The sequence below is a fragment of the Sus scrofa genome, chromosome 18, assembly GCF_054392235.1.
Source record: "Sus scrofa isolate SSC_HxYL_T2T_F1_AM1 chromosome 18, Sscrofa_HxYL_maternal_Yorkshire_Landrace_v2.0, whole genome shotgun sequence".
Lineage (NCBI taxonomy): Eukaryota > Metazoa > Chordata > Mammalia > Artiodactyla > Suidae > Sus > Sus scrofa.
The window spans coordinates 12,831,793-12,859,292 of NC_139400.1; the positions used below are offsets into that span (position 1 = coordinate 12,831,793).

At 49.6% G+C, this 27,500-nt stretch overlaps 1 protein-coding gene across 3 annotated transcripts in view; it reads right to left on the bottom strand.

Moving 5' to 3' along the window:
- The window catches only part of DPP6 (dipeptidyl peptidase like 6), a 1,001,611-nt gene that overhangs the window by 743,720 nt on the left and 230,391 nt on the right, over positions 1–27,500 (bottom strand). Inside the window, exon 1 of one of the 3 annotated variants that reach the window (XM_021079151.2) lies at positions 14,192–14,634. The exons of the other annotated variants lie outside the window; for them this stretch is intronic. Coding sequence (XP_020934810.2) covers positions 14,192–14,431 — 240 coding nt within the window. The 5' untranslated portion in view covers positions 14,432–14,634. Of the gene's footprint in view, positions 1–14,191; positions 14,635–27,500 lie in introns of those variants that run through there. 3 annotated transcript variants of the gene reach the window in all.

Consider the following 27,500-nt stretch of genomic DNA (forward strand, 5'->3'; position numbering starts at 1 on the left):
TTTCTGGGATGTTTGAGCCGCTGTTCCAGAACTCAGTAATACCAACGTCCCTTTCTCATATGAAATGGTACAGACAAGTGAAAGATTTTCTTTTATTAAAAAAAATTTTTTTTCTGGTTGTACCTGGGGCACATGGCAGTTCCTGGGCCAGGGACCAAATCCGAGCCGCAGCTGTGGCCTATGCTGCAGCTGCATCAATGCCAGATCCTTTAACCTGTGATCGAAGCCACACCTCCACAGCGACCTGAGCAGCTGCAGTTAGAGTCTTCACCCACTATGCCACAGCAGGAACTCCAAGTAAAATATTCTCAAAGCACAATGGCTGGAGGTCCTTGGTGGCTCAGCAGGTTATGGTTCTGGTGTTGTCACTGCTGTGGCACAGGTTGGATCCCTGAACTAGAACCTTCCATGGATACAGCCAGAAAAAAATAAAGGTGTAATTGCTTTAAAGAGAGGCTCAAGCTCTGGAGGCTCCAATCAGGAACTCATCACTCAGGAAGCAGCCTGAAAAATCACAACAAATTCAAACGAGGCCTGGGGTCTGGCTTCTACGGGTCAGTTAAGGTGGACATAGTGCTCACAGGATGCTTCCCCCCGCCCCCGAGACATATGACCTTCCTGGATCCCATCCCCTGCCCCGGCTCCCAGAACCCCGAGTCTGCATGCCAGGCTGCTGTCCTCCCCGAGGCGCCCTCCCCCGACCCCCACCCACATACCCCGTGGCCTCCCTCCTCCTCGGGACAATTGTGTGTCCTGGACCACTGGATGACCGTGCTCCCACAGTCGAGGCTGATGTGGTGGCTCTGGGATCATCCCTGAGCACCTGCAATTGCACACCTGAGGCTCAGAGCCAGCGAGGGGGACGGCGGGCCCTGGGGGTGGATCCCCTGCCAGGGCCATTCTGCCGGTGGCTCTGCAGGGTCCAGGGCTCCCTGGGCCTCTCAGGTGCAGACAGCCAGACAGGGGGAGGGGTGTGAGGTGGCTTCTCAAGTGCACCATCCACCCCTCTCTCTCTAGACTTGAAGTAGGCTGTCCAGTTTTGCAAGTCTGGCACATTAACCCACCGTCCTATTCTGCACGTCATTACCGCAGAAATCATACTTTGGGGAGATCTGGGGGGCAGATTTTGGCCTTACGTGTTCTGAGGCACTCTGGCTACTTTAAATCCGGTGGTCAGAGAGCCAAAGTCCAGGGCTATGCACCTCCTTATTATCTGCTGCATTATCTTTATCTAATTGCCTGCACTCTGCCCCGGCTGACAAATAAGGAACTGCACGTGCTTATTAGTGTGTCTTTAGATGAAAGATGAGCTTGCCTGCAGGTCCCCGATGACCCGTTCAGATCACTGCCTGTGACACAGACCTACTCCAAACGGAGGGTCTGGTGTGACGGCTCTCCCCTTCCACCCACAAAGTGGTGAAACAGCTCAGCCCTGTTGGGTCAGGGCATAAGAGAACACACAGCATCTATCCACGACCCCACCCCGTCTGGCCATAGAAAACGAAACTGCAAATCTTTATTTCGCATAATTGCTTCAAGGAGTCTTGAATCCAAGGCTCGCTGCAGGAGTTCCCATTGTGGCTGAGTGGGTTAAGAACCATGAGGACACGGGTTCCATCCCTGGGCCCGCTCAGTGGGTTAAGGATCTGGCGTTGCTGTGAGCTGTGCTGTAGGTCACAGACTCAGCTCGAATCTGGCATGGCTGTGGCTGTGATGTGGGCTGGCAGCTGCAGCTCCGATTCGACCCCTAGCCTGGGAACTTGTATAGGCCACAGGTGTGGCCTAAAAAGCCAAAAAAAAAAAAAAGGTTTCACTGCAGACGTGAGACAGGTTCTGGAGGGCAGCCCTGCCAGGCCAGGGTGTAGACGGACAGAGAAAGGCATGTCAGGGTCAGACCTAAAGGTTCCAGCTCCCTGTTCTAATTCCATCCCAAGTGCAGACAGCTCTGACTTTATTATCATAAAAACGAATGTCGCAGGTAGCCACAGAGCCTCGGGCAGTTTCAAATAAATTACAGAATCCAGGAACATTTTGTTTCTGCCCAAATCTGTGCATTTTGGTCTGGGAACTTCAGTTTCCTTCTAAAGATGTCCAGGTTGAAAAACACTCTGATTTGACTTTCTACCTGCCAGAGAAAGAGAGGAGCACAGGTACTGTGGGAAAAAGACGATGTGATCTTTTTCCTCCCCTTAACTTAAAAATTAGGTAAAATGCAAATTTCTAATCAAAACCAACTTATTGCTACTGCTCTATTTATAAGAATCTTTTCTTCTCAAAGATTTGCATTTTCCCTAACGGGATGACTTTCTCTGATAAACACACACACACACAGGGTCAGCAGAAACAGACATAGAAAATTTAATTCATACTGATTTTTTTTTTCGGTCTTTTTGTCTTTTCTAGGGTCACACTCACGGCACATGGAGGTTCCCAGGCTAGGGGTCTAATCGAAGCTGTAACCGCCGGCCTACACCACAGCCACAGCAACGTGGGATCCGAGCCACGTCTGCGACCTACACCACAGCTCACGGCAACGCCGGATTCTTAATCCACTGAGCAAGGCCAGGGATCGAACTCGCAACCTCATGGTTCCTGGTCGGATTCGTTCACCACTGCACCACGACGGGAACTCCTAATTCATACGGATTTTTAAACTCAGACAACACATTACAAATGCTAACTATTATGCATCTCAAGCAGGTCCTACAAAAGTAAATTCTACTGCCTCCCTGGCAACTATTTTGTCTCGACTGCTGTCTGAAGGAAGAGCCTGATTCAACTCAACAACACATGAGCTCCCGCAAGGAAGAGGATCCATTTGCAGACACTTGCAAAGCAGCCACGCAGGAGGCTCAGCATTCCAGTTTCTGAATTCTTTCAACTTCAAAAGAAATCGGGAGAAGTGGGGTAAGGGCCCTGTGATCGGTCCAGCAGAAGCGAGCAGAGATTCCGTGCCGGAAGGCGATCAGTCTTCATCCACCCCTTTAACAAAGACCCTCCTGAGCGCTTTGTACCGGGCACCGTACGAGGCACCAGGAGACATCGGGAAACGAATCAGCCGGAGATCCTGAGACTAGCTGGCTGATACCCAAGCAGCGGTGACAAAAATAAAACAGGTGTAAGAAGAAAATGACGTAACATACTGGACGGTGAGAAACGCTCTGGGGAGAGGGAAGCTCGGGTGGGGCACATCAGGAACGGGGGGAGGCTGCCTATCAGCAAGGCGGGCGGGCGGTGTGGACCCTTGAGAGAGCGATGCTGAAGCAGAGACCTGGGGGGCAGGAAGGAAGGGTGGTCAGGCAGACGGCACAGCCAAGGTGAAGGCCGCTCACGCAGGGCTTTCCGGTCGTTACAGGAACCTTGGCTTGAACTGGGGAACTGGGCGGCCCCTGCATGGTTCCCAGCCCGGAGAAGCGAGGGCAGCTCTGACCCTCAAGAGCCGCTGTCAGCAGTGAGGTGAGAAGAGACGGCAGTGGGCTGGCCTGGCATCAGGATGCACCAGCTGGGGACAAGAGGCAGCACCGCTTGGGCAATGGTGGGAAAACTTCTGGAAGTCTCTGAACGGAGGAAGAGGATTGTCAGGTGTCTGGAAGCGGGGGTGGTAGACACGGGGGGCCAGAAATGACCCCTCGAGCCCTGCCCTGCTTCAGAGACACAGTGATGAAGCCCAGGAGCAGTAAAAGCCTAAAGAATAAGACTGTGCTCTTCCTACGGCTATGATGAAAAAAAAAAAAGACCCGCTGGAGCAGAGGCAGCAGGATGAAAGATCAGACAACATCAGGATTCCGCTCAGGTGCGCTCCTCGTACCTGTGGAAACAAAAGCCACTGGCTGATAGGATCTCAGCGGAGCCTCAGGACAGCGGCGAGGAAGCGTATCAGGGATTGCTGTTCTCGGAGGCCAGTGCCCGACAAGGAAACCAGACAGCCCTGCCCATCACAGGCAGCCGCTGTTGCTATAGAAACGGTGTCCCCTCTTTTATGGCACCCCCCCTCTCCCTCCGACAGAGAAGCAGGCCTTTAGGAGCTGAATTTTCCATCCATTCGGAGGAACGAAAAACCTGGGGAGAAGGCAAAGACGCTCGTGACACCCTTCCACATGCAAAAATGCAGATTACTGGGCCCTGGCCAGGACCCGGACTGGGGAGAAAGAATACCGACGATGCTCTCTGTTCCTGAGAAGCAGGCCTGTGTCTACACCCTAAAAGCAGGTCTGTGTAAAATGGAGTCCAGGATCCACTTAACACGGAAGAGCAGAGCACCCACCAAGGACACAGACTCAGGGCCTGAGACGTCGCTCCTCGCGGGGAAAGTCAAGGCCTCCCGGAGTGAACCTCTGACCCCCTTTCTGACTTGAAAGCTCTCCAGCCAAAGCCCGGAAAGCGGGTTTCTAAGGCTGACCCTCCTCGAGACCCTGGCGGCTACAACGTTTGCTTTCATCCTCCCTATCTAGAAACCCACCTGTCCACTCCGACTGTCCAGTTCCTCCCTCCCCACCTGACCCCTGCCACGAACGCACACACCTGTGTTTCAGGAAACAGGTCCCTTCTTATTCCTCCTCGTCACCCAGCAAACATGCCCCCTAAAGACAGGGAATGACGAGATGGAGAAGACTCCTGCACTGAGCACCTGCTGACTCCCAGAGGGATCTCCACTTCCGTCCTTTTGAGAACTAAGAAGTCTGGTGTGAGATGCAGGAAGGTGGAAGGCAACTTCCCGTAGAAGAAGGTGAGGAAGTGCTGGTTCTGCCCACAGATGATGCCATCAGGGTCCAGACGCTGTGCACGGGACGCCCCCACAGTAACGTTTAGCCCCCACGCCCATGGGCTCAAGCCGGGTGATGCTGTCCCAACATCATCTCTTAGGACTTTTTTTTTTTTTTTTTTGGTCTTTTTGCCATTTCTTGGGCCACTCTCGCAGCATATGGAGGTTCCCAGGCTAGGGGTCGAACCGGAGCTGTACCCGCCGGCCTACACCACAGCCACAGCAATGCAGGATCCGAGCCGTGTCTGCAACCTACACCACAGCCCAGGGCAACGCCGGATCCTCAACCCACTGAGCAAGGCCAGGGATCGAACCCGAAACCTCATGGTTCCTAGTCAGATTCGTTAACCACTGCGCCATGACGGGAACTCCCCCTCCTAGGACTTTTAAAGAGGGTTCTCCTTTTTGTTTTCAATCTTTTAATTATTGGAGGACATTGTGCATGAGTCACGGGCAGGGTCTGCGTACAGCTTAATAGTGCGAGTGTTTTAGAGAAAATAGTGAAGGAGACTGGAGCCCTGATTCCTGCACTTCTCCGTCTCTGGTTTCTGCCTTGTCCTTCCTTCCCTTCCAGCTTCCGTTATTTCTAGTTCTTTCAATGTTCCCTTGTTCCATTCCTGCTGCCTTTCTGGCTGATGTCACCTTAAAATATATTAGGTACACATCAAATACGATAAATACATACAATCACATAAATACATCACAGATCATATAGCAAAGAGCCCGTTGCTATATGAAGCGGCTCTCTTAATTCCAGTAGTTCTATCTTTTTAAAACAATTTTTCTTTTTATAGCATGTGGAAGTTCCCGGGCTAGGGGCTGAATCGGTGCTGCAGCTGCCAGCCTACACCACAGCCACAGCAATGCTGGACCTGAACCGCATCTGTGACTTACACCACAGCTTATGATAATGCTGGATCCTTAACCCATGGAGCAAGGCCAGGGATCGAACCCACATCTTCATGGACACTAGTTGGGCTCTTAACCCACTGAGTCACAACGAGAAGTCCCAGTAGTTCTGTCTTTAAAATAAATCTTCCTAAACAGTAAACAATAGGAGATGGAAAGGCCCCATTGGGCTTCTCAAGTCCCAGCTGGGGACGATGCTGATGTCACCTATCCCACTTCTTTTTAACAGAAGCATGTTAAAATTGACCCCAAATTATCTAAGGTAAAAGCTGACAGCACATGAAATCCAAACACTACAGAAAGTTAAAAATTGGTTTTTACAGTGACTGTGACTTAAGAAAGATCCTTAAGTTCACTGAGAATTAATAACCGTGTGTGGGAGTCCCCGTTGTGGCGCAGTAGCTAACGAATCCGACTAGGAACCATAAGGTTGCGGGTTCGATCCCTGGCCTTGCTCAGTGGGTTAAGGATCTGGCGTTGCTGTGAGCTGTGGTGTTGGTTGCAGACATGGCTCGGATTTGGCGTGGCTGTGGCTCTGGCGTAGGCCGGCAGCTACAGCTCCAATTTGACCCCTAGCCTGGCAACCTCCATATGCCGCGGGTGTAGCCCTAAAATGACCAAAAAAAAAAAAAAAAGTGTGTGAAATGAACCTGTCTACAGAACAGCATCAGACTCCCAGACAAGGAGAACAGACTTGTGGTTGCCAAGGGGGAGGGTCGGGAAGCCTGGGGTTAGCAGACGCCAACTATTCCATTGAGAATGGAGAAGCAATGAGGTCCTGCTGTGCAGCACAGGGAACTCTGTCCAGTCTCCTGGGATAGACCATGATGGGAGATAATATGGGAGAAAGAACGTGTATATGCATGACTGGGTCACTTTGGCGTACAGCAGAAAGTGACCCAACACTGTAAATCAACTATCTTTTAATAAGAAAATAAAAACTGTGTGTGTGTGTTTTCACTCGCACTCGGATGATTTTAGTGCAAACTAAATGCCTTCAAGCTGTTTCTCTGCACGCCGCAGGTTTAAGTGAAGGTCGGCTTGTCTTTTCTGACGTGAGAACTGCTCCATATGCAGCGCCTGGCCTCTCCCTCTTTCCTGCATCCCTCCAAGAGCTCCATCCCCGCCAGGCCTTTGCCCAGAGCATCCCCGGGACCTGCTGCTGCCAACTGAGATGCTCCGATCTGGGAAGCAGGGCGCTCACCACCTAAACGGCTTCTCTCTAGATCTTGGGGGCCTTACTGGCTTCTAGGCTTCCTGCGAAATTCCCTATATATGTTCCTTGATCATGGGATAAAGCTGAACATTTCTTGTGCTTCAAATGAATCTGGGAGGTGTTGGGAAACAGAAGGAAATACATGAAGGGACTCCCCACCATGGATCTGGCGTTGCCATGAGCTGCGCTGTGGTGTAGGTCACAGATGCAGCTCAGATCTGGTGTTGCCATGGCTGGGGCATAGGCCTGTAGCTGCAGCTCCAATGTGACCCCGAGCCCGGGAACTTTCACATGGCCCAGTGCAGCCTTAAAAAAGAGAGAGGGAGAAGAAAAAAAAGACATATATGGAGAAAACAGTAAAACTATTGGGGAAACCCATGCAGGGAAAACGTGTATACTACTGGGGCCAAACTGTTTGTTTTTCTCTCTAGCAATTAGCATACCCATTTAGAACCGAAATCATTTAGGCTGTTAGATTTCATAATGTTCAGACTTTTAAAATGCAGTGATATAATTACGCGAATTCCTCCACTCAATTATGGAGCCACAGAGTAGACTGAAAAGGAGACAGGACAGAGGGGAGGCTGAGCTGCGCTGAGGTCCAGAGAACACACGTGATTCGCACAATCTTATTCACACAATTACGCGTCGTCTTCTCGTGTGTAAAATGAGACGTTCTCAAATGTTTAAATGTTCGATTTCAGATAATCTCACGATACCAGATCATTCTAGAGAGAATATGTTCCCCAAAGTCATTAACCAGAAAGGCTGAGTGCTTTTTTTTTTTTTTTTTACATGTACATAAAACCAAAGCAATGTGCTTAAAATGGAAGCAAATCATCAGACGGCACATGGGCACTCAGTGCCCTTAACACTAAATTAGGCAGAATTTAATTTGAAAAGAATTCCTGTACAGATTATCTTTACAGGCAATGTCCTATGACAGGGATCAATATTGCACACGGCGAAGAAGCATTTCGTATGCACTTGATAAATGCATTGTTATCATCAGAGTAATTAAAAGGAACAGGGTTATATGCAATCAGCATGTACATCTTACTCAGCAACTCCTGCCAGTTGCTTGCAAAAATTAAGCTCATTAATCATTCTGCCTCTGAAGGAGAAAAGGCTTGGGGTATGAAATAAAAAGCTCTATTTGACCCAGAAAAAAAATGTCCAAAGCCAACATCTGGAGAAATTCCTGTCTACGCAATGATGCTAGGATATTAATCTGATGAGGGAAAGGGATTTGAGTCCATTGTCAAAAATATAAATGGATGTTACGTTACTCTAAGGCTTCAGACCTCCCTAAATCTACAAGTAACATACACAAGTAAATTATTTAAAAGTGTGCACTGGCAGGAATAAAAGGAAAGCAGAAAGGAGGCTGCCATGCCCACTTCCAAATGTCTTACTGCTACACAGAACTCGCATCGACTGAAAAGGCAGAATGCTCATTTTTCATACATAAATTTGGCTTTCAGCAAACACACTTTTTTGGCTGACTCCAGAGAGCAAAGGCTTGTTAACACGTTGACATGTGTTTGCTCTAATTCCTAGTCGACAACTGCCTCATCCAAAGGAAAAAAGTCAGGCTGAGCCTTCTTCATCCTTCCAGCAACAGATGAGCTCTTTGTTATGGTTCTCCTCCCAGCCGAGGGAAGGATGAAGGTGAAATGAGATACACGCAGTGGTGTTTTTTAAAAATACAAGGTGCAATGCAGAGGCAATGCACTTTTGATGCTATGTTGGGCTTCGCCCATCAGTCAGCTGGTACTCAATCCTGACGTCACCAGTCTTATTTCCTTGTGACATAGACGACTTCCCAATTATGACTCCAGGCTCTGGCCTGAGACAGTCAGCAAAGATCGGTATCACTGTGCTATGGATCCTTTCCCAAAACATTCCAAGAGTGGCTGTTTTAGGCAGGAAACACTTCTCATGAGTTTAACCTACATTCTGAAGCGAAGAAAACAAACTTTTTCAGGAAGACAGCGATGGGATCCAGCAGGGAACCAGGATACAGTGTGTTAGGGCATGAAACCCACCAGGGTACCTCAATGCTTATCTAGGGAAATACTTCATGGCACAAGGAGGACATCAAGATACTGAGCAAAGGTAACTGTGCATCCTTATGTATATTGCAGGCCACGCTCAAGGGTAGAAGAGACAGCTTTAAGAGACGCAGAAATAAGGAGATGAGGCAGAAAGTTATTTGGAATGAGAGAAGGGGAGTGGCAGTGTTAGGAATATAGTCCACATGGATTATCTTGGCAGTACCACAGCAACCATCTAGGGCAGCTGCTTGGCATGCGGAGGGAAAGCTGGTAAGAGAGATCAAGTGGTGACTCCACAGTTCTTCCAACTCCACACTTCCGCAAGTCTGGGAAACAGAGAAGCAGATGACCTTCCGAAGAAATCCTAGGAGAGGTCCATCAGAGGAATAATTTGAGTAATAAAATTAGTAATAATTTTGCCATCTGTGCATACCAAAGCTGCAAAATATACTCAGCTCCCTTTGTCTTCATCCTCATTCATCCAGCATCTACTGCATCGTAAGAAGAAAGCATGGAAGGGAAAGCATGGAGAAGTCTTCACCCAAACCTGAGAGTGTAGGTTCTCCAATCTCCTGCACTAAAGGGAGGAGGGAAAAATGATGGACCAAAGAGTTGCCAAGGCCGAGGTCAGAGAGAGAGAGGACAGGAATTCATGCAACATTACGAAAGAGCCCAAGAAAAAGGGTTGAAGGGCAGGGGGGTGTCCTCAAGAGCAAAAGTGATGACAACAAAGATTAAAGATCACTCAGGCCATTAAAACAACGCCATTAAGAGGACACTGATGACATTCCTGGGCAGTTTCTGCAGGGAAGACAATCACAGGAAGTCTGCCACCTAGCTCAACAAGGGCAAGAGGATCTTTGTCACACGTTGATGGAATCCGTTGTAGATGGCTTGATGCAGAAGCTGGAAGCTCCAAATGACCCTGCAAGATCCGATCGCTGTTCTGTAGGTGAGTTACACTCAGCACTGGCACGTGAGTCATGCAACCAAAGGGATCGTGCCGATGGGTGGAAGTTTGAGCCTTTTTCTCAAGATAATGTGTAATTAAATATTGAAAGAAGCATTTAAAATTGGAGCAAAAGAAAGTAACGGGCATATAAGGATTTCTGTGGAACTATGCTACCTAAAAAAATTAACGCTGATGAACCCCAAGGAGAAACTAAGAGGTTGTTGACATCATACCAGTGAAAAATCAGCGTGGAGAGTGAGACGAAGGGCTGGTTGCCGCAGACATTCAGGAAGATGAAATACATCATAAGCTGATAGACATCATGAGCAGTGATTTTTGCTCAATCTCTGTTTTGGCCAATTTGCTGTTTTGAAATCCTACTGTCATCACATTTGTATTGTTAGGAAATCACGTGTCACCAAAAATGAAGAATACAGGAACATGCTGACATGGCTCCAAGAGGACTACTGTCTGGACAGGGCTCCAAGACATCCAGAGCCTTTATGAAATCCAAAGGAAATGCTCGAGCAGGGACATGACAGGGTTCAGTATTGTGAAATTAGTTGAAGTTATTTCCTATTGGAAGTTTTTAAACGCCAGTAAAAGTCACTTCTGGCACCATTTCCTTTAAGAGTCAACTTATTTTTAAACATAGAGAATGAGTTTTACATCAAAACAGCTATTGATTACTGAAAGGGGGTTCCCACATCATTGCCTTTATATTTAAAGAAATCTAGGGAATTCCCATGTTACTGACTTCATATTTAAATAAATCTAAGATTGATGGGGAAACGCTGATCAAAAAAGCGATCTGGGGAGTTCCCGTCGTGGCGCAGTGGTTAACGAATCCGACTAGGAACCATGAGGTTGCGGGTTCGGTCCCTGCCCTTGCTCAGTGGGTTAACGATCCGGCGTTGCCGTGAGCTGTGGTGTAGGTTGCAGACGCGGCTCGGATCCCGCGTTGCTGTGGCTCCGGCATAGGCTGGTGGCTACAGCTCCGATTCAACCCCTAGCCTGGGAACCTCCATATGCCGCAGGAGCGGCCCAAGAAATAGCAACAACAACAACAAAAAAGACAAAAAAAAAAAAAGCGATCTGGCTTTATTTCTATTTCAAGGCTGAACATCACGTCTTAAAACTGACCCACCCCAAAGAGGGTCTGATGTGGTGCCACACAGTGGAGCAGTCCCTGCGGTGTGTAGTTGGTGAAGATAGGCACTGCACTGCCAGTTAGTTACCTGCCACATGACCTCAGCATGTGACCCCTCTCTTCTAAACCTGGGGACTACCTTCAATTTTATTTTGCGAGGAACTGCCACTCTCGGTCACATTCAGGCATGTTGCGTACACACATACAGAGCTCAAGAACTATATTTTCTTTCCCCCTTTGTACAGAGGAAGACAGAGAAGGCAGACATTTCATTGGATTTTAAAGGTAGGCTGCTTACCAGCATCTCAGTAACCAAGGTAGGAGAGCTGCACCTGTTCCATGGAACAGCCTTCCCTGACCCACAAGCTACAGAAGAATGATAATACCACCAGCTTTACTGTTGGGACTCCAGACGTAGTGCTGAAGAGGTCCTGTGTTGCTGATGCAGAGGATGCTTCAGGACCTTGGATAGCTCCCACCTGTGCCACTGGGAGCCAAACTGTTTAGGGAAATGTCACATGGTCACACCAAAGATACACAGAATAATGTGCAATGTGTCCCTAACTAGTTTATATCTCCAGGTTTAAATCTGGGTAGCAGAATGATTACTCATGATTCTTTATTTGTGACAACGACTAATACCAGAAAAGCAGTCATTATTTTTTTGGCTGTGGGCAAAACATGCGGAAGTTCCCGGGACAGGGATCAAACCCTCGCCACAGCAGGGACTGGAGCGCTGCAGTGACAATGCAGATCCTTAACCCACTGCACCACAGGGGAACTCTAGAAAAGCGGTGTTTCCATCTACTTTCTTCAGATAGTAATAACTCCTATCAAGCAAATTGCAGCCATTGCTCCTAGAGGAAGAGTAATTTGTTTAATACATACATCTATCTTTTAGTAGATTTTTAGACACGCTGTTTCCAATTTTGTATATTTTTCTGAGAAAAGCACATAAAGGTTTTCAAGACATTCATACCACATTTAGCCAGGTGTCATTGTTTCATCATACGTTTTAAATATGGTGTATATATACATATACGTATGTATGTATTTCCTAAGGATACTATATACAATACACTATATTTACATTTATGCACACACATATACACTTTTCTGTATTTTCCAGGAAAAAAAAAAAACCACTGATCTCAGAAGTCAATGAATGTAAATTACATGTACCCTGTCAAGTCATTCAGCAGAAATCATTTGCAAATGTTAAATTCATAATGTGTTCCTCGGTTCTAGCCTTTTGCTGACCTGAGAAACAGTTCTAGACATATATCAAACTGAAAAGAAGGAATATATGTTCAAAGCTAAGATGGGGGGGTGGGGAGGATGGGTGAAGAGCATCTAAAACGCAATTCAGAAAGCCTCCGGTGTCCTTTCTCCTAGCGACACCTAGAGCCAGGAAAGAAGAAATCACTCGTCGTTCTTCGCCCAAGCAGAACAGGACCCAACAGTCTTAAGTCAGATTTAAGGCAAAAGGTGCCTCACTTCTGTCTGCATTGCAGCTCAGTTGTCTTCCCCAAGATTCTCAATAGTTCCATCCTTGAGAATGTTTCAACTGCCCCAGTGAGACCCGTCCTTAAAGATTCTGGATCCTTGAGCCTGAGAATTCAAGCATTTCACTCAGGACCTGACCCACGGAAGCCAGGGACATCTCTCTGAGAGCTCTCTAAGCAACCCGGGGAGCCTGGAAATAATCCAAAATAAGAAAATCTCGAGAAGATCTGATACGTGTGTGTGTGTGTGTGTGCGCGCGCACACGCGCACGCCCCCCCCCCCACACAAGTCCCACAAACTTTCATCATCTCTATGGTAGTCTCCACATCCCCCATTCATAACACCAAACAGAAACCAGTGACCCAAGGCAGGACATACGCTGAACGACCCGCTCAGTGCAGGGACATGAACCGCCCTGCGTACATCAGGGCAGAGAGGCTTGTCTGAGAGGCATATGTGAGGACCTGGGCCCAGGGGCTGTCCAGGTGGGAAACTCCCAGGGCCACACGCAGTCAGCTCTACAATCCCGCACACCCAGGCTATCTCGAGGGGCTGCATCAGCCCAGCCAGCCCTGCCTGCCTGTCTGAGTGCTTGCCTGGGATTTTTCTCTCTTTTTTTTTTTTTTTTTTTCTGGCAAGAGGAGGTCTCAGAAACATGTTTCCTCTCTCCCTGGCCCTCCTATAGCTGAAGGGATCAAGAAAGGTGGCCGGACTCATCCATCATCCATCATCCCCGGCGGCTGGTGTCCTGCCTGAGTCATCTGTTACTAAGGTGATATGCAAATCCAACCTTTGAAACCCAGGCTTCCAGCCCAAGAAGAGTAGAAAACGCGCTCCTGGAGAAGTTTTCCGCTGACACAGTCTGAGATTGTTGCTAGTCCAAGGTTAGGATCCCGGACAGGCAGGGCCCGACTGGCATCAGCAAAAATTGTGCTGGGCCCTGGGACAGGAGATTGGGCGGATGCCGGGGCTTGCATTGTATTTTTTCAGAAGGCAAAACCACCACCATCACCATCACCCTACGGGCAGTGGAGGGAAGGGGGAAGTGGTGGAGAAGTGAGGGGTGGAGGCACGTGTGTGAAGGGGCAGCCTGGGAGGTCAGGAGGGCACAAGACAGATTCCAGTGACAGGTGGGAGGGGGAGGAAAAGAGCCTAAGACCGTCTCTTCCTCCAGTTACAAAGGAGTCAGAGACGAAGAAGAGAAAGAGGAAGAAGAAGAAAAGGAGGGAGGGAGGGCGGCGAGAGCAAAGGGAGAAAGAAAAGAGAAACCAACTTGTAAGCAGAGACAGATGGAATTCTCTTCTTCGGATCCAGGGAACCATGCACTAGACACCAGACATCCACTCATCCCTGAACCCCCAGCCTGTTCCACATCCCAGCGGCGCAGCTCCACCAACGCTGCTCTCCGAAAGCCACCAACTCCTGGGCGCCGCCGCTGCAGACAGGGACCCGCTCCAGGACGGCGGTGACCGACATCCGCGCAAGGAGTGTATTTGTGGGGCGCTCCCGGGAGGCATGGGGGAGGGGAGCGAGGCGGGCGCCCCAAGACCCCCGCAGACGCGGCGCCGGCGCGTCTTCCCCGCGCGCCGCCCGAGCCCCGCGCCGCCCTCCACCCACCCACCCACCAAGATGCTCTTACGTCCTCGTCGTCACAGTCGCTCCGCGCCTGGTACTGGAACCGGGGCCGGCCACCCGCGCCGCCGCCGCCGCCGCCGCGCTCCCGGGGCCCCGCCGCGGGCGCCTGGGCTCCGAGGGGCTTGGGTCCCGCGCCGTCTTCCTCGGGCCCCTGGCCGCCCAGGAGGCGACTCGCCTCCGGGGGCGCCGGGAAGGACCGCGAGGTGTTGATCTTGCCGGTGAACCTCTGGTACAGCGAAGCCATCGGTCTCCGCGCGCGCTCGCGCCGGCCTTCTCCCGGGCGTTTTTCTCTCGGCTTTTCCCTCTCGGGGTCCCGCTCCCCACCCGCGGCGGGGGGACCCGGGGACGAAGACGGAGAAGAGGGAGAAGAAAGGACCGCGGCAGCGCAGCCGCTCCTCCCGCGCGCCACTCTCAAGTCGCCGCTGGGCGACGGCCGGGCTCAGCCTCCTCCGCCCCCTCCCCCGGCGGCTCGGCGAGGCCGGGGTCTGGGGGTGTGTTCGCTCCCTCTTTTCTGTTCTGCTTTGCAACTCCTCGCCGCGGCCACGCACGGCCTAATCACAGCCACCGAACGAAGGGCAAACACAACCACCAAAACAACGTAAAGGGAGGGAAAATGCCTAGGCCCTGGAATTTGGCACCACCTAGAGACGGGCGAGCATCCGGAGCGAATCTCCGCGCTCCCCCGCCCCGGGCCCCCCGCGCCGCTGCTCCTCCCCCTCCCTCTCCCCACGCGGCCCCTCCACCCGCCCTGAACGGGGCCCGGGTGGCCGGGGCTGGCAGCCAGGAGGCGGCGGGGCCACGCAGTCGGGGTGCGGGCTGGGATCGGGGACGCGCTGCGGGATCCGGGGTTCCGGGCCCCCGGGAGCGCAGAGAGCGCAGGCCGAGAAGGGGTGGGCGATGGGGAGGGGGCGTCGGGGGCACGGAGGGAGGGGGAGGCCTCCCCCCCACCCCCTGACGCCAGCCTCGGCTCAGCGCGGGGCTGCGCTCCGCGTCCACGCGCTCGCCCGGCTGGCAGCTGCAGCCCCGCGCCCTCGCAGGCGCTTCCCCCTCGTGTTTCTCTCCCAGCTGTTCTTGCCTAACTTGACACAGCTCGAGTCGAGACCCCTAGAGCCTAGGGGTGCGCACGGGGCGGGGCGGAGGGTGGAGAGATCAAACTGCGGGGCTGCGAGAGGGGGCGCTCAGGGGACGTGGTCTCTGACGACCCCCGCCCCTTCCTTCCCAAGCCAAGCCCGTCTCCAAAAACATCCCTTTTCCTTCGCCCGATCTCAGCAAAAAGGGAAGGAAAAGGTCACGGAAGGCAAGCTGGGGAAGGCCTGTGGCTGCCTTCAGAGCAACTCCATGAAACGCTCCTGCTCGCACTTATTTGTGTGTATCGCGAACTCCATTTTCTTCTCCAATAAATGCCATCGGAGGCGGCGACAGCCGTGATGCTGGCAACTTTTCCAAAGCCCGTCCTCCCCCTCCACCCCCGTGAGGGGCAGTGGGAGGGCTGAAACGACCCCAGGTGGGGTGCACGGGTCAGCGTGCGCATTCTCATCTTGCTGCATTAAAACGTGCTCCAGCGCCCCTGTGTGGAAAAACATGGGCTGTGCCTCGGCGCTGGGCTCCGACTCCAGACCGCAGGCTGACTGGCTGCTTTCTCCCCTCCCTTTCCCGGGGTCCATTCCTCCAGGCCTCTGGCCTCGGGGATCCTCTCTCTCCTGCTGGAGTCCGCACCATCGTCTTTCTTGAGGATCTGGGCGCCCGTCCTTCTGGTCTCGAACCCCCATCCTCCCCGCGCAGCCCTTTCCCAGTTGTTTGCTACCCTCTGGTTGGGATGGATCTGTCCCAACCTGAGCTCAGCCAAGACTAGGACCCTGCATTCCGGAGGAAGGGTGGTGGGTGGAGAGATTGGACCGGTCCAGACGCCACGCTGCCCCTTCCACTCCAGGTCAGCGTGGGCATCTTCACCTTCCAGCGGTGCTTCTGCTCCGCCTTGGTTTCCGTGGCCATTTCAGAAAAGCAGGCGAGGCCTCGGGCAATCGGCAGGCCCTACTGCAGGCTGCCAGCCTTTGTTAGATCTGAGTCCAAGGTCATCTCCTGGCACCCTGTCCAGGCCCAGAAATCCCAGAGAGAGAGACAGACAGACAGACTGAGGACAGACAGACACCTCCGTCCTCGCTGGTCCCTGGTCCTGAAATTGCTTCCTCCCTCTGTGAACTGAACTTGGGGGGAGAAACTGGATGCAGGCGAATAATTGGGAGAAGACCCCATTGCAATCCTTTCCACCCTCTTCCCAAGCTGTCCATCTAGCAGGTAGTCTGGCTCGAATTTAAATTTATACCACACCTATCCTCTGTTTAATCAAATCCACTGTGGTTTCCCTTCAATAAGAGGATTAGTGCAATCTTATCATGCGAAAGAATGTTTCCTTTACAGAAACTGTAGAAACAAATACAACCAGTATCCAGACAGCTGGGAGGCTCCCCCACCACCAACACCATAGCACAGACAGATGTCCCACCCACAGACCTAGGGCATCAATGCTTCCCTTGACTTTGAAGACAGAGGCAACAATTACTAGAACCATAAAACTAAACTTGAAAAGTCATCACGTTTGGATAAATAGGAAATCTTGCTCTTAGCTCTCCTCCTGCGCCCAGCTGTGCTTTAGATCCTTGAAGCTGCCTTTCCAAAGCCACTTAAAAGGCAAGCCCCTGCTGCTCCTCGCTGCAGCAACTAGAGCTGACATTTCACTAAATATAGACACTGTTAGGGTCTGACTTTTGAAATATATGTGCACACATATGTATGAAAGGTGACTATGTATTTGCACAAATTGAAAGAATCATGATAAATAGTTCTTGTACCAGGATAGTTTATACAAAACACAGTATTTATACGGAAATAGTTTCGATACTACACACAATACTTCATAAATGTGTGCCTATCTGCAAGAACAGAATAGATGGAAAGTGAGATAAGAAGGGCACACGAGTGCCTGGCTCTTAGCATTTTAATCCCAAGTGAGCCCGTGGGTCTTCAAATTACAATTTGGTAGAAGTTAAAAACCCTGACTAAATAATTCCGACAGCCTCAGTAGTTTTTATTTAAAATAGTGTATAAAATGAAAAAAAAAAAAAGCTATTGAACTCATAAATGATTGGGGGAAGAGCGGAGGTGCCAAATCTGGGTTAAGAGAAGCATATCTGAAAGTTAATCAGGATAAATGGAGGGCAGGGGGCGGGGGGGGGTGGTCCAGGACAAGCAGAGCGCCCCCCCCGCCCCCCGCAAGGGGGCCAATGTGAATACGAAGGCAGGGAGACGAATCACCTGGAACCATCTGCCCACCGCAAAGCTTCCCGGATGCCCTCCAGAACCAGGGCCAAGCGCTCCTCCACCTGCACACTGAGCACAATTCATTTTAAAGAATGTTCTAGACGTTGAGTGTGAGTCTGCGCGTGCATGTGTGCAAGCATGTGCGCACATCCAAATTCGCCTTAAGCATTGTTACACAGTGCCTTTTGGGATATACTGTTAGGACTCTGCGGTCCCAACTGCAAAGAAGAAACCCTCATATTTTAGGATGAAAAGTCATGTCACTGCAGAGGGCTGCAAACTGGGGCCCTTTATGGTACATAATTGATTCGCTTCCTGCTTCGGATAAGCTTTTCAGAACCCCATCCCCTAAATAAGGAAACGGATTCTGAAGAGCAGGGGTACCTAAGCAGAGAAACGTGTCAACACCACTGCTCCCATTCAACCTTGAATACCTGACTCTCTTGAATGCATTCCATTGAAGATTTCCAACCCTGCTTACTGGCTAGGTATGGGGAAGCATTTTTGAAAACCTTTGGTGGATTATTTCATATCAAGATTTTAATTCCTCAAGATTGCTTAAAACCATGTTCACCAACCCATTTTTTTCTAGTCTAGTTTCATACGATTATTTCTTCCCTGTTCAGTAAATAAAGGTGTGAGTGTGTGTTTACGTTCCCTGGAACCAATTTACACAACAAATATGACAAGTCAAAGGCAGATGCTGCAAAATCCGGCGGAGAGTCATTTTTTTAAATGACAATAAAGGGAAGGTTTTGGTCTCTATGCAAGCTAAGCATTGTAAAAATACCACAAGTATATTGAGTCCTGCAGCCTAAGCATGATTTGCATTACCTAAGAGGTTTTCCTATTTCTAGGACAGAATTATATCCAGTAGTTTACTTTCTCTTGGAAAGAACAGCACCCTGTTTAATAGTTTTATTCTTTTCCAAACATTGCTATTTGGAGAAATGAAATGGCCACCTTAGCATACTCTGACAGAGGGCTTCCCCCAAACGCCGGGCATCAGTGTTTTTTAATATATTACCACCTTGTACTCATACAAATAGGGAGAAAGGAAACAAGTATATCAGTAGCTTGAGAAAACACAGTACAAATTACATAAATCCAGAGCGTGCTCTCTCTTTAAAATAATTATTTCTTTGCAAGATGACTATGAATACAGGTCCGAGGAGCAAACTTCTTTTTTTCTCTCTCTCTCTTCTCTTTAGGGCTGCACCGGTGGCATATGGAAGTTCCCAGGCTAGGGGCTGAATCCGAGCTGCAGCTGCCAGCCTACACCACAGCCACAGCCATACCAGATCTGAGCTGCATCTGTGACCTACACCACAGCTCACAGCAACACGAGATCCTTAACCCACTGAGTGAGGCTAGGGATCGAACCCACAACCTCATGAATACTAGTCATATTCTTAACTGGCTGAGCCACCATGGAAACTCCAATAGTCCAACTTCTTTACAAACTTGACAAATAGGAAACTTCAACCACAAAAAAAGGGAACTGCCACTCCTGGCTTTAACTCAGAACTAAAGCATGAGCTGAGTTCCCCTGGAGCATTTCAAATGGATACTTAAAGATGAATACATTTTAAAGAAAAACACTTATTTTAACACACACAAAAAGGCTTATTCTAAAATTAATACAGTTAAATGTGAATTTCCAGCAGCACTTTCCCCCAGCATCTTAGTACGGAGGTTGTGCATTTGCCTGCTTTTTACACAAAGTTCATAATATACATACGACGACCTGCTCCAACAGCTCCTACACAAGTTCATGGTTGTCAGTGCACCTGGCAAAGCTGATCCCAAGCAAGTAAACCACCACTGATTCAACGAAGCCTAGTTGAATCCTTCTTGGCCGGGGTGGGGTGGGGGGCTGTGGGAACGGATCGGATCCCCCCCATCTGTCACCTCTGCCATGGACCCTGGACCGTGACCCACTCCCCCTTTCCTCCCACTTGTCATCCTCCTCTTCCCCCTTCATCCCTCTGCTCCTCCATCGCTCCTTGCTTGGGACTGGGATCAGCAGACTGTGTATTTTTCATTCTCTACAAATTCCTTGCTACTCTCTGAGGAGTTATCAAAGTTCACCTTTTACTACAAACCTCGCCTCAGAAATGATCTAAATAATCCCTTTACCCCCAAAGGAGGGACCCACCTCCGACGGCTCCCATTTTCTGATTATGCAGGGAGAACTTCCCCCATGCTTTCCGCGGCTCCTAAGATGTTTAGGGCCTGAACCTCAGAGGTCTGTTGGCTCTGTCTGTCTCTGCTGATGGTTTGAGCACAACCACGTTGTCGTCTGAAAGGTCTGCATTCATGCATCATGCGTTATTCGATTACAAGGGGAGTGACTTCCACTCCGCAATGCCCCCAGAGCGCCTTGCCTTTCAAACCCCAGGTGAATTAAGTTGCATCTGCTTCCCTTTCATGTTCAAGTGACATTTGCGAGCCTCTGCAATGCAGCGCCTCCCTTTTTTAACCAACAGAGGTGACAGAAGAAGAGAAGGCTTTTATCTGCTCTCTCTTGTGACCGACGGCAGGCATGTCCAAGGACCAAGTCCGGTTTGGCCATAACCCTGAACTTGAGAGAGGCCTCGAAGTCCAGGGCTCAGACCCTCACTTGTTTGGGGATCTGGGGGGCTTTTTTTCTTCATCATGTCACCCAAAGGGATTCTTAGGCTTTCACTGCGATGGAGCAATGGAAAAGAAAAGAATGGATGGAAACAGGAGTTCCCATCGTGGCTCAGTGGTTAACGAATCCGACTAGGAACCATGAGGTTGCGGGTTCAATCCCTGGCCTTGCTCAGTGGGTTAAGGATCCGGTGTTGCCGTGAGCTGTGGTGTGGGTCGCAGATGCAGCTCGGACCCTGTGTTGCTGTGGCTGTGGTGTAGGACAGCAGCTACAGCTCCGATTGGACCCCTAGCCTGGGAACCTCCATATGCCGCAGGAGCTGCTCAAGAAATGGCAAAAAAAAAAAAAAAGAATGGATGGAAACAGGGTCAGGCAAACGTAGGATCTTCATTAGACAGCAGAAAACAGAGCTAATGCTGACTCATTTAACCCTCCACGTAAATTACACTCAACTGCAGGCCCGGAGAAGTCCTTACAGAAAATGAAAAGGCTGTGGCTCTATTAGAAACTACCTCAGTTAGAAAGAATGGAAGGGGATGTGGTGTGGTCTTCGAATGAACAGCCGGACTAGAATTTAAGGAAGGCTGGGGGTGAGGCTGACTTAACCCACCAGCCGGAAAGAGCACAAGAAGGTGAGCTAAGCCCAGGGCACTGGCCTCCTGGTCCAACCGCTGCGTGTCCCAGTGCATTCATGCATCTGGCTTCCAGACACAGAAAAGGAAGAGAGAAAAGGGCTTCCTCTCGATGACAAATAGCGGCAATGAAACACCTTAGACAGTCAGGCCCAGAAGCCATCCCCGAGGCATGCCCAGGAGGGAGAAGGGCCACCTGCTTCCCAGACATCTGCTCAGTCAAATTTGCAAAAGTCTCTCAAAGAACCGCTTCCCTCTCTCTCTTACCCATGTCAAATGTTGCCAGAATTAAGACTAGTCCTTTGAGGTAGGGCATTGCCTGGAAGAGCACCAATAAAAGTAATGAACAAACAACCAGGGCCTGCGTGAAAAGGAAAACAAACCAGCCTTGACTATGGAGCAAGCGCCAAGAAGAACCATCCCCTTCTCAAGTGTGTGATGGGGGATTCTGAGCAACGCCTCTCCTCCAAGGGTCCACACAGCTGTCAGCATGACTGCATCTCCAAGCCAGGAGTTTCTAGCCCCTAATGATCCATCTTTGAGGTCAGTCACTATTTCCAGTCTCAGAACAGAGAGGGACTGGAACGCTACTCAGAAATGTCCACTCACCCCATACACCTTTCAGCGTGACTTCTGTACGGCTTGCTTTGGCCGGTGGAATTGTGAGTGGACACGTGGCCTTCGACGTACCCGCAGGGCCTGGCTGACCCTGGCACCCAAGTGATTCCCCATACAAGAACATGGCCTGGGGTAGCTGAGGCCACCTCTGCTTGGCCTCCAAACACACTTGGAGAGACTTGAACCCACCCCATAGTTTGGAGTTAAGCTCAGCGGGCAAGGAGCACCAAGCCAAGCCACTCAGCTGCGCCCACGGCAGACCAGCTGTATCACAGCCGACCGACAGAAGTGGGACTCTTTCTTTTTTTTTAGTGTTATATATTTGTTTGAAGTTTTATGGACATAGCATTGATTTACCTTGTTGTGGGAATTTCTGCTGTATAGCAAAGCACTGCAGGTAGACAGGTTCAAGCAATGGGAATCTTGATTTTCTGGAAGCCACTGTGGGGGAGATGGCTGGTCACAGAACATGCTGACATCATGCTCACTAAACCTAAAACCAAGTCCACTGTGAAGCACGGTGCAGCTGATGTCAATGCCTGTCGCACGCACTTCCCGTGCGTATTCAGGAAATACTCGAATGCCCGCCATGGGCCAGCCCTTGGTCGGTTCTAGCTGTGTCCCAGGGCTGGGAGGGACCACGAAAATGCACATCGTCCCTGCTCCCCTACAGATTACAGCCAGCCCTTCTCTCAGGGAATCAGGACTGATGCTATAAGTTCCAAGGCCGGAGGGACAAGGCCTTCCTTTGATGAACAGATGTGGTTTTCTTGATCTCTTGCTCGTGTGGCTGCACTTACAGCCCTGCTGGTTTCATTAGACAAAGACTGTTAGAAACCACTGGAGGACACCCTCGTCGCGTACGGTAGGAACACAGAGGAGGATTTTCAATCCAAAAGCCCAGTGGCTCTCCAAGACTGTCCTTGGACCGGGAGTGTAAGGATCCCTTAGAACTGTGTTGGAGTGAAGATTCTGAGCCCCACCCCAAACCTACAGGATCGCAAACTCAAGGCTGGAGGCAGCCACCGGCAGTTTCATAAGCCCACCAGGTGCTTCGGAGCGACCCTCAAGTCTGCGAAACAAGCCCTGCCCTAGAAGAGTCACGAGAGCATTTCTCTAAACAGCATCAAGGTCAACTTAAAGATTCTCTGGCTGTTTGCTTGCTCCCAGGAAGGGCTTATCCATTAAGACCCTAACCCTAACCCTAACCCTAACCCTAACCCAGCGGGTGGGGATTTTCCCCGAGGGTACAGAGGCTGGCCTCGCTTATTTAAATAAATGGGGGTTATCTTAGCAGTTCACTCAAAGTCAGAATAGAACGAGGCCAGTTGGTTCCTTCAGGACATTTTCCAGAATGCTTTTTTTTTTTTTTTTTTTGTCTTTTTGTCTTTTTGCCTTTTCTAGGGCTGCCCCGGCGGCATATAGAGGTTCCCAGCCTAGGGGTCGAATCGGAGCTGTTGCTGCTGGCCTATACCACAGCCACAGCAATGCGGGATCTGAGCCACATCTGTGACCTACACCAGAGCTCACAGCAATGCCCGATCCTTAACCCACTGAGCGAGGTCAGGGATCGAACCTGCAACCTCATGGTTCCTAGTCGGATGCGTTAATCACTGAGCCACGACGGGAACTCCCTGTTTTACTCTTAAATTGCGATGTGTAAGGCTCATCTCAGGAAGATGTTAGAGACCAAAAGGGAACTGACAAATCAGATACCAAAGAGACTGTCGAAGCTAAGATACAGTTCCTACTAGGGCTTATCTCAGAGAAACTTTGATTTTGCACCTTAGCAAAGAGCTTCTCCCACCTCGTCGGAATATATGCACTTTGGCAGGCGAGCTCTACAGAACTGCAAGGGGGGAAAAAAAAGCCTTACATTCAAAATTAATTTCATTAAAATTCCTCAGTGCCTCTGGTACAGACTTACTGCTTTTTGAATGCAATAAAAAAAATCTTGTCGTGAATTAAAAATCAATGAAGCTAATAAACATGTTCAAGTTGAAAACCAACTTTTATGAACTTAATTTTCCTGAATCTACTCCTTTCAGACCCATTAAAATGTTCAATTTTAAATCCATTTTTTATTCATCCTCACTCAAGATTTCCTCCAAATTTCCCAGGACTATACCTGCACATTGAAAAATGGGCTGATGGGATAGCGTTCCCGTCGTGGCGCAGTGGAAAGGACTCCGACTAGGAACCCCGAGACTTCGGGTTCGATCCCTGGCCTTGCTCTGTGGGTTAAGGAGCCGGTGTTGCTGTGAGCTGGTGTAGGTCACAGGCGAGGCTCGGACCTGCGTTGCTGTGGCTGTGGTGGAGGCCGGCAGCCGTCGCTCCAACCTGACCCCTAGCTTGGTAACGTCCATGTGCCATGCGTGCAGCCTTAAAAAAGAAAAATGGGTTGATGCTTCTTTAGGGGGCTCAATAGTTTGTTTAGAATTTTAATGCATTCTCACATGCCCACAGTTACTATTTCTGGCTAAAGACAACGGTGTACACAGAACAGACTCTGACCGTGAAGTATGGGACCTAACCCTGCAAAAGAAAAGAAACTTCAGGAGTTCCCGTCGTAGCGCAGTGGTTGAGAATCCAACTGGGAACCATGAGGTTGCGGGTTTGGTCCCTGCCCTTGCTCAGTGGGTTAACGACCTGGCGTTGCCGTGAGCTGTGGTGTAGGTTGCAGACGCGGCTCGGATCCTGCGTTGCTGTGGCTCTGGCGTAGGCTAGGGGCTACAGCTCCGATTCAACCCCTAGCCTGGGAACCTCCAAATGTCGAGGGAGCAGCCCAAAGAAATAGCAAAAAAAAAAAAAAGAAAAGAAAAGAAAAGAAAAGAAACTTCAATCTGATGTATGTTCACACCGCCCTGAGCAAATACAAGAGTTATCGATGCAAAACCCTGGTCCTTGTGTCTGTGGATATGAGATGCATCATCTATAATGAAAACAGATGATGTTATAGGGGCAATAAAACTGAAATGAAGCCACGCGTTTGCTTCACGTGGATAATTCGATTCACTGTCCACTGTAACTCTATCAGCCCCTCTATACCCACATCTGAACCATTTTCTTCGGAAAGATAGGTTTGTCTATACCACCCACGGCATTTCAAGCCCGCGTAATTTGGAACACCCCAAAGTTATTCTCTTCACAATTGCTTATGTTTATATTTTGCTTGTCAGGGCAACAGAAACTGCCCACTGGCCAGATAAATAAATCCATCGGCCACCTAAGCCTGCAATTTGGACAGATTCTTCCGCACTCACAGCAAAACCAGGTACAATGGGATAAGGTGTGTTCTGTTCCTTCCTCGGCCTGAGCCTGGGGTGCCTTGCAGGTGCCATCACCGCATCCCCCGTGGTACCCCCATAATCACCACTATGACTTCCTTACACCCCAACAAGATCCAAACCGCATCACTCATACAGAACCACTTCGATCTGCGCGAGAGAGGATAAAGGCTAAATTACTGCTTTCAAGGGACTTCTTCGCCATCTAAAGAAGCCGCGTAAGGCTAGGTGTGTGTCTGAGTTTCGGGATTCCTTTCTTCTCTCTCTGCTCGAAAATCCCACACAACCTCAGTGTAGCTCTAAATGAGATGTAAATGGCTGTGTATATGCTCTAAACGAGCTCCGAGTTTCTAAATCGAGATATTCAAATTCATAAGATAATCGTCTTTCTGGAAGTCTTCATTTCCTCAAAGAAAAAAAACAACTACAATTCTTACATCCAAACATACAATGGACTAGAATACAAAACGCATGAACATGCTAAGACAGAGCATAAAACTTCCAACCAGTGACCTACTCAGACCAGACCCTCGAGTGGGACTCTCAGACCATGATGGGAACGCTTGTGGGAAAAGTTGGAATGAGTACAAGTCTAACAGTACATCCACCCGTGACATCTGCGTTTCACTGCTGTCCACTCCACGTGAACCTCAGGACCTGCGCTCAAGAGTTCGCTACTGATTCCCTGGCAAAGCAGGCGGTCTGCCTGGATTTATCCACATGGTGAAAGGCAGCTCCACGAGGGGATGGCATTTCGGAGAACAGACCCTTTCAGGTTAAGCCGTCAGCCCTTGGTCTCTCCTTAGGATTACAGCGGAATGATGGTGATTTCCTTGACCGACTGGCACAGCGACAGGAAGGGAGTTAAAGCAAGGGACGCACAGACTCCATCTCCCTTTGACGTCAACCATCTTTCAAGGAAAAGAAAATCCCCATCTGAGATTATGGCCATCCTGGTTTTTTAGCTCCTGGACCACATCTTTCTCTGCATGATTGAAAAGCTTCACAAAGATAAATCCTATTGTTCATTTGCTTAAAAAAAAAAAAAAAAAACACCTAGATTCATATGATGCTTTATACTGGGGAAAAAGCTGCCTATTATGCATTAACTTAGCACTTTGGAGAAAGTACCAAAGAAAGCTTTTCTAGTTGTTTTCCAGAGGAATTCTGGGAAATTTTTCCGGAAGCATCTGCTTACACACACAATCCTTCACTCTCAGTGGTGAGCCCTGCCTGTGGGATTGACTCTGGGTTCCCCCAAAGTTGCACCCCATCCCTTCTCACTTTCTCCCCATCACTGTAGAATTTCTGTCCTCACGTTAAGGGTATCTACTTGGCTAAGGAAACGTAAAAAAGTTTTCTGGGTGGCATTCAAAAGATCGTGCCCTCTTGGACAGGAGACAGGGGTACCAGGAGGGACCACTTCCCTCTCCCCCCACCTTGCCCCCCAGATTTTTGGTTTCTGAACACAGTGTGTAAGGACATGAAAGCACGGAGCTACTGCAGCCTCTTTGTGGCCATGAGAAGAAGGGGGAAAACGCCTGCACTGATGCAAACCCAGAGTGACAACAGCACAGAGCTACTCAACTAAATCTAGAACAGCCTCCTAATTTAAAAAACCACATTTTAGCCCCTTCGCGTCAGGAAGAGTGATTCAGCCCAAGGGGCTCCCAACAGACACAGTGTGACCTCTGGCTCTTCTTCAAAGGACTCTTTGCACGAGGAGAATTTACGGCGTGTCAGTGTTCTCATCTACAACACGCGGATGAGCGGCTTTATGGACACATCCAGGTTCCTGAAAGGTTCCAAGGCCCTGTTATCATAGAGGAAAGCCAACGTTTCTTATGTATACCCACCCTTTGGAAGAACGGGGGCTGTCTATACTTCCTACTCTAGGAAACACATCAAGATTTTCCACCTTATTCTTCTTCTTGTCTACGATTGGGCATTTGGACTTCGTGTTGATTCTGACACAGTCTTCCAACCAGAGTACCTGGGGGAAAATGGATTTCAGCTCTCAAAAGTCTCCTAGAGATGTGAACAAACACGTCCTATGAGCTAGTCTCTATCCAGGGTGGATAACGCCACAGAGAAGTGGCCTGGCTCAAAAACAGGGAGCGGAGAAGGGAGGGAAGAGTCACTGCTTTCCCAAATTAAATAATGAGAATAAAACTCTTAGACGGAGCAGCACTTTGGTGGTCCCCAAGTGTTGTTCCCTGTGCAACCTCATTGCTTCAGAGGGGCTCCTAAAAAGCAACCCTGGACTTGGTGTCAGAAGCGTCTGTTTGGATCCCAGTCAACCGGGGCTTCTGTGAGCTGCAGGGTGAGGGGCTTGGAACCCTCCAGACCATAGCAGGAGTTGGGTGGGCCACCTGCAGGCCGGACGTGTCCAGGGCACCAGGAGTCGGGGTCAAGCTCAAAAATACAAGTAAATATATTCCAGCCCCGCTGAACGTACAGAAATTTGCACTCTGAATCTCCGAGAAGAAACTTATTTTGGTTCACATATGTGTTTGTATTACTCCTCAAATGAAGCTCTGGAATTGCCTCCTGCAATAGCTCATGGAGAGGGCAATGCCTTTGCATTTTTATCCAGCCTTCAGGGCTGGTGGTCCCCAAAAGTTGGTTGGATAGGAATTTTGCTCCATGTTTATCAGCCTCCTGTATATCCGCAGCAAGGGCCAGTAATAAATCAGATGATTTTTGGCAGCACTTGGGAGTTGAAAAAAGAAAGAAAAGCAGGCTCAGAAAGTGTGCTCCCTTATCTTGCAGCTTGTAGCCTATTCCGATTGTTTGGGTTTGTGTGTTTGTTCTTTGTCTTGA